The sequence below is a fragment of the Microcebus murinus genome, chromosome X (assembly GCF_040939455.1).
Source record: "Microcebus murinus isolate Inina chromosome X, M.murinus_Inina_mat1.0, whole genome shotgun sequence".
NCBI lineage: Eukaryota > Metazoa > Chordata > Mammalia > Primates > Cheirogaleidae > Microcebus > Microcebus murinus.
Genome location: NC_134136.1, coordinates 100,896,215 through 100,903,846, shown reverse-complemented (window position 1 = coordinate 100,903,846; position 7,632 = coordinate 100,896,215). Strand labels below are relative to the sequence as shown.

General features: G+C 42.8%; 1 protein-coding gene across 1 annotated transcript; it reads left to right on the top strand.

The window, feature by feature from the left end:
• The first annotated feature begins 6,016 nt into the window (after nucleotides 1-6,016).
• On the top strand, nucleotides 6,017-7,269 carry LOC142865936 (melanoma-associated antigen B5-like). Its single transcript, XM_075999544.1, has one exon. It carries the CDS (start codon nucleotides 6,068-6,070, stop codon nucleotides 7,136-7,138), a length of 1,071 nt encoding a protein of 356 aa, XP_075855659.1. The 5' UTR covers nucleotides 6,017-6,067; the 3' UTR covers nucleotides 7,139-7,269.
• Nucleotides 7,270-7,632: the final 363 nt, after the last annotated feature.

The following is a 7,632-nucleotide window of genomic DNA, read 5'->3' as shown; positions in this document are numbered from 1 at the left end:
TAAAAAAGAACCCATAGCTATACTGCAGAAATTATTCCAAAATATTGAGAAGGATGATATCACCTCAACTCTTTCTATGAAGCCAATATCAGCTTGATACCAAAGCCAGGAAAGGATTTAGCAAAAAAAGAAACCTGCAGACCAATATCCCTCATGAATATACATGCAAAAATTCTCAACAATATTTCAGCAAACAGAATCCAAAAACACATCAAAAAAATAATGCACCATGACAAAGTGGGCTTTATCTCAGTGATGCAAGGCTGGTTCAACATACAAAAATCTATAAATGTACTTCACCACATAAATAAAAGCAATAAAAAAGACCACATGGTTCTCTCAATAGATGCAGAAAAAGCATTTGATAAACTCCAGCACACTTTTATGACAGAAACCCTAAAAAAATAGGCATATATGGGACATTCCTTAAAATTATGAAGGACATATATAACAAACCCACAGTCAATATCATATTGAATGGGGAAAAATTGAAAGCATTCCCACATAGAACTGGAATCAGAAAAGGTTGCCCACTATCTCCATTTCTATTCAACATAGTGCTAGAAGACCTTGCCAGAGCAATTGGACAAGAGAAGGGAATTAAGGGTTTCTGAATGGGGGCAGAAGAGATCAAACTCTCACTCTTTGTTGATGCTATGCTATCATGCCTAGAAAATCCCATGAATTCAGCCAAGAGACTCCTGCAATTGATAAACAAATTCAGTAAAGTCTCAGGATGCAACATTAGTGCACAGAGATTGGTGGCATTCATATACGCCAATAACAGACAAGCTGAAAATGAAATCAAAGACACAACAACCTTCACAATAGCATCAAAGAAATTTAAATATTTAGGAATATATTTAACAAAGGAGGTAAGAGATATTTATAGGGAGAACTATGAAACACTGAGAAAAGAAATTGTAGATGTGTACAGATGGAAATCCTTACCATGCTGATGGATTGGTAGAATCAATATCGTTAAAATGTCCATTCTACCTAACATGATCCACAGAATTAATGCAATCCCTTTCAAAATTCCACCACTATTCTTACAGACTTGGAAAAAATAATTCTATGCATTGTATGGAACCAGAGAAGACCTCCTACAGCCAAAGCAATCTAAAGCAAAAAGAACAAATTGGGAGCCATCAGTCTGCCAGACTTCAATATCACTACAAGGCTATAGTAACCAAAACAGCATTTCACAGGCACAAGAAAAGAGATATAGACCTAGGGAATAGGACAGAGATTGCAGATATAAAACGATCATCATATTGTCATTTAATCCTTGACAAAACACACACAAGTATACACTGGGGAAAAGAATCTATCTTCCATAAGTGGTGCTGGGGAAACTAGATATCCACATGCAGAAAACTGAAACTGGATCCCCACCTCCCATCTGTCATAAAAATCAACTCATGTTGGACAACAGATTTAAACCTATGGCATGAAACCTTAAGAATTCTGGAAGAAAATGTACGGAAGACTCGTTGAGACATTGGCCTAGGCAAAGAATTTACGAAGAAGACTCTGAAAGCGATCACAGCAGAAACAAAAATAAACAAATGGGACCTGATCAAATTAAAAAGTTTCTACAAAGCCAAGGAAACTGTCCTTAGCACGAATAGACCTACAGAATGGGAGAAAATGAGAAAATACTTGCTTTCTAAACATCTGATAAAGTGCTGATAACAAGAATCTAAATAGAACTTAAGAAAATCAAAAAGAAAAACATCAAACAACCACATCAATAAATGGGCAAACGACATGAACAGAAACTTTTCAAAAGAAGACAGAACAATGGCCAGCAAACATATCCAAAAGTGCTCAACATCTCTTATCATTAGGGAAATGCAAATCTAAACTACAATGAGATATCACCTAACTCCAGTGAGAATAGCGTCTATCAAAAAGTCCAAAAATAACAAATGCTGTCATGTATATGGAGATATTGGAACACTCTTACACTGCTGGTGGAACTGCAAATTAGTATAAGCCCTGTGGAAAGTAATTTGGAGATGCTTCAATGAGGTAAAAAATAGAAAACCATTTGAATCAGGAATCCCACTGCTTGATATCTATCAAAAGGAAAAAAAAGACATTCTATAATAAAGATATCTACACTCGAATGTTTATAGCAGCACAATTTACAATTGCAATGATGTGGAAACAATTAAAATGCCCATCAATACATGAGTGGATTAATAAAATCTGGTATACAGATACCATAAAATACTACTCAACTACAAAAAACAATGGTGATCTAGCACCTCTTATATTATACTGGATAGACACTGAGCACATTCTTCGAAGTGAGGTTTCACAAAGATGGGAAAACATCCACCACATGTACTCACTTTCAAACTGGTACTAACTGATCAACACTAAAGTGCTTACACAGCAGTAATACTCACTGGTCGTGAAGCTGAGGGTAGATCAGCAGTGGTGTGTAAACCCACAGCGGATGGAGACAGGGCGCACTGTATGGGGGAAGGACACACTTGTGGCTCTGGCTTGAACAAAGCAAAAGCATTTCATGTAACTAAAAGGTTTGTACCCCCATAATATCGTGAATTTAAAAAGTAAAATAAAATAAAAAGTGAGTATATGAATATATGTGACTAATAAACTGCTATTGAGCTCATCTGTACAGTGCCCAGTGTTGTGGGTTTGGATACCACATATCCATAGTGTGGAAATTCTTCTTTCATCAATGAAGCAAGTAGGAGGCCATTAAAATATGCTCATATGATTTAGTTTAGGAAAATTCAGAATTAAATCTCTACTCAGAACTATGGGTTAGTTTGCTAAGACTGCTGTGACAAAACACCATAGTGTGAGTGGCTTAACAAATTGAAGTTTATTTTCTTGAAGTTCTGGAGCCTGGAAGTCCAATACTAAGGTGCCAGTGGATATGGCTCCCGGTGATGCAGAGAACTGCCTTCTTGATGTATCTTAATGTGCTAGAGAGAGTGGAACAAGCTTTCTGGTCTCTTCGAATAAGGGCATTAATTCATACAGATTCCATCCTCATGACTTCATCTAAACCTAATAATCCCCCAAACGTCCCACTTCCTAGTACTATCTCCTGTGGAAGAGGATATCAACACATGAATGTTGGAGGGACACATTCAGTCTATAAAAGGGATAACCAAACTCAACTGGCAAATGAAGAACTTCCAATAGTCTCATGCTTGCAAAGTAGAAAGTGATATGGCTAGACTAGATCCCTGCTCTGAGCCTACCTAGTGTGACACAGACTGTTCCACTACTCCCACCATGAAGCTGACCTTGCGTATCTTTATTCACTTCTCTACTCACTACCTCAAAATATATCTGAAGTGTCAAAAAAAAAAAAAAAAGAGAGAGAGAGAGAGAGACAGAGAGACAAATATTTTGTGCCCAAAGTACTGTATTGGAATACATAGCCAGAGCAGTAAGAATACCAAAATAAATGGGAGGTTGGAATAATGAAAAGGAGATAATATTTGTTAGCAATATAAATGTCTCCATGTGCACTGTCATTCGATCTAAAAAGATTGGGATCTCACAAAATTATCAAGATAAGCTCATTTTCTTAAGTAAATAAGTATTTCAAAACAGAAGTTATGTAAATGATTAAGTCTGGATAATGAAGAGAAGGAATAGAAAATGTTTGTTTTCTGTGACGTCCACCTCCTGTCCCAGGCCTTCCTCCTAGTTCTTCAGCTTCCCCATCTCACGTCACTCTGGGGACCCAGACCTATTGCAGGCAAGATTTGAAGTAGGGAGACTACTCAAGAGTTTGCAGAGCTGTGAAGGTGTGAAGGAAGAGCCTAAGGTTCTAAGCGGATTCCAATTGCAAATCCTCCGTGAGGCTGAGAGAACAACCCCCTCCGGCACAGAGGGGGCGCCGAAGATGCGGCCCCTGCAGTCGGCCTTGAGAGGGCTTTTCCTTGGTAAGACGCGTGGCACTCGCTCCCTTCTGAGGCGTCTCAAGATGGAGAAGGACCTTGCCTGAGGTGCGAGTCTGCCACAAGCCAGCGATAGTGAAGAGTCCCCGACCCCGACAGGAGTCAAGGTGAGAATATTGAGTGAGAAGGAGAGAATTGCCCCTTTAGGGAAATTCTCCGGGTCCCATACCCACAAAGCCGCCCCACACCCAGCACCCCGCACCCCACACCCCACACCCCGCACCACGGTCCTGGGTTAGGGAGGCCTGAGCAGAGGAGGCGGACTGAGGTGTGCGCTCCCTTTTGCTTTGGGCTGTCAGGAGGGTGTCGGATTGATAAAAGTGGGCAGGCCCCCGTCCAGCATGGAGGAGACGCGAACCCTACAAACAGTCCGACTGAGGAAGCCCGGGTGCAGAGTCCCGCCATATTTGTTTGCGGCTTTCCGAGGACCCACATACGCCGGTCCGGGGAATATGAGTTCTCTTTTCCTCTCTGATGGTATCAGGGAGTTGAGGGCTTTGGCCTGGTTGGGGCAGGGCCTTTCCATTCAGCAGCAGGGAGTTCCATGCCCTTTAGGGAATCGAAAGCAGACCGCTGAATGATTTATGAAGGGACCGCAGACCTCAGAAGAGTGAGGTGGCTCAGAGCCTGCCCCCGCCGTCAACCTGGGAGGCCCCAGGACAGGGCTGTCAGTCTGACTTCTGCAAGGAGGGTCTCAGAAATGTGAGGGCCTTGGGCGGAGAAAAGGGTCCTCAAGTCGGAGAAAGGACAGCATTTTGGGTGTAGCCAGGAGTCAAGGTAAAATCTCTGTGCGAGGACTGAGGGAACCTCCACCCTGCTGACAACCTGCAATGCCTGTGGACTGGTGGCATGATTCAAATTCATTTCCTGCTCTGGTATGGGGGAGGGTTGATGAGGGATTTTGTCTAAGGCAGGGGTCCCCAACCTATGGTGAGTTGTATAATTATTTCATTATATATTGCAATGTGATAACAATACAAATAAACTACAAAATAAATGTAATGTGCCTGAATCATCCCTAAACCATCCCTCACCCCCCTGGTCTATAGAAAAAATTGTCTTCTATGAAAATAGTGCCTAGTGCCAAAAAGGTTGGGACCGCTGGTATAAAGGGTATGACCTAAGGTTTGTTGTATCAGGTTTCACTGGTGTTTCCATGAGTTAAGGTGAAGACCATAGTACATGAGGGGAACACTGACAGTGATGGTACCACAGAATCCTTTTGACCTGTTATCAGGCTTTGGAGATGATAGGCAGTTATGGTGGTCCTCATATACTCCTTGCGAGTCTCAAAGGATACTAACAGAGAGAGAGAAGTCCCAGGCCCATGCCAAAGGTCAAAGGATGGTTTGGGGGACCATCCACCATTTAGTAGAAAATAAAGAATCTGAGCTCCACCCTTGCATCAGCACCAGAAGGACCAAGGAAGGAGTGTTAGGCTAAAGCTCTCCTTCACTTCCTTATATTTAATCTAAAAGAGGTGAAATCTTTGGTGTGAGGTTGCAGCCACCATTCAGCAAAAGGAAGTTGTAACAGGCACTACCTAGAGAACAAGTGAGTTCTCTGCATGAGAACTGAATACCCAAGCAGTCCATAGCAGCGAGGGCTTTGATAGTCATGTACCCCTTGACAGGGATGGTGGGCAGAGAAGCTCCTTCACGTCCTCCTTTGGGATATCAGGGAGGTGCTGGCTTTGGTGTAAGGTGTAGACTTTACAGCAGCAGAAGAGAGGGGGCTCAGGACCTGCCAACAGTTGACATGATGGCTAATATTGTGAACTGAGAGGACTCCCACATGCCAAAAGAGAGGGCCAATTAGTAGCCCTTGCTCCCTCTTCGGTACATCCCAGGCACCGATGCTAGGATGCAGCCTAAAACTCACTATAATTCCTCTAGAGGGTTCTCAGGGGACAGGCTAACCAGGAGAACAGAAGCCCGGTGGGTTCCCACAGAAGCGCTCTAGGACACCTACAGAGGTGGCTTAGTTATAGCCAAGATGGTCTCTGCCTGATGATGAGGCTCACACCATCTCATTTTTCCTCCTTCAAGTACCTGCATCACCAGCTGCCCTGCTCGCATTTTCTCCTACTATCCCAAACCAAAGTCATCATGCCTCGGGGTCAGAAAAGTAAGCTCCATGCTCGTGAGAAACGCCAACAGGCCCGATGTGAGAATAAGGCTAGAGAGGGTGCTCAGGCAAAAGCAGCAGCAGCAGCAGAAGAGCCCCCTCCAGAAGAGTCCCCTCCCTCCTCATCTGTTTCTGAAGGTGTTACCAAGAGCCTGCCTGTTGCTGAGTCCTGTAGCACTTCCCAGGAGCCTCAGGAAGCTCCACCCACCACCACTACTTCTGAAGTCATTTCTTGCACTAGATCTGAGGAAGATTCCAATGTCCAAGATGAGACAAAGGAAAGCAATGCTGAGGCCTCACCCTCCAGGAATAAAGTATGCAGAGATCCTATAGCCAGGAAAACTAAGGTGTTGGAGCAGTTCCTGCTCTACAAGTGCAAAATGAAACAGCCCATTATGAAGGCAGACATGCTGAAGATTGTCAACCAGAAGTACAAAGACCAGTTTCCTGAGATCTTCAAGAGAGTCTGTGAGCACCTTGAGATGGTCTTTGCAGTTGATGTGAAGGAAGTCGACTCAACGCGTGAGTTGTATGACCTCGTGAGCAAGCTGAAACTCCCCAACAACGGGAGGGTGCGTGGTGGCAGGGGCTTACCCAAGACCGGTCTCCTGATGAATATCTTAGGTATGATCTTCATGAAGGGCAACTGCGCCACTGAGGAAGACATCTGGAAATACCTAAGTATGATGCGAGTATATGCTGGCAGGAAGCACTTCGTCTATGGAGAGCCCAGGAAGCTCATCACTAAGGATTTGGTGAGGCTGAAGTACCTGGAGTACCGCCAGATCCGCAACAGTGATCCTGCACGCTACGAATTCCTGTGGGGTCCCAAAGCCCATGCCGAAACTACCAAGATGAAAGTCCTGGAATTTTTGGCCAAGATCAATGGTACTGCCCCCAGTGCCTACCCAAACCTTTATGAAGAGGCTTTGAAAGATGAGGAAACAAGAGCCCAAGCCGTACGTGTAGCCAAGCCTGCTCCTACTTTCAAAGTTTGTGCACTGTGCAGCGCCATGCGTACAGTATATCTTGCTGACCCTATTGATGTCTGAGTCTTTTTCATAATCCAGATTAGAAAATATGACATCACAATAGGCATTTTCTTGGAAATATAAAAGAACCCCACAGTAAAGTATTAAGTAAGTGGGGTAATATAATTGAGAAAACATTAAAACATGAAGATTCCTTCATTCCTTGTTTTCCCTATTCCCTTTTAGTGTTTCATTTTGTAACATTAAGTGGTTTATACTTTGTTTTTGTTAGCTTATTCAAGAAAGTAAGAGAAATTAAATGTTAATAATTTAGACCTTGTGTTTACTGACTCTTTTATTCACGGAACATTAATTGAAAATCTGCTCTTTTGAAAACTCTGTGCTAATACTGGAGATCCTCAGAAAAAGAAGACTCATTTCGTTCTCATAGAAATTTTGTGCTTATGTGTTGCAATCATTCAAGTAAGATGCTTAATTACCCTCTATGACTTATAGGTAAAGTAAAAAGAATGGGTGAGGATCAGGGTGTTCCTTATGAGAGCAGTCAAATGACA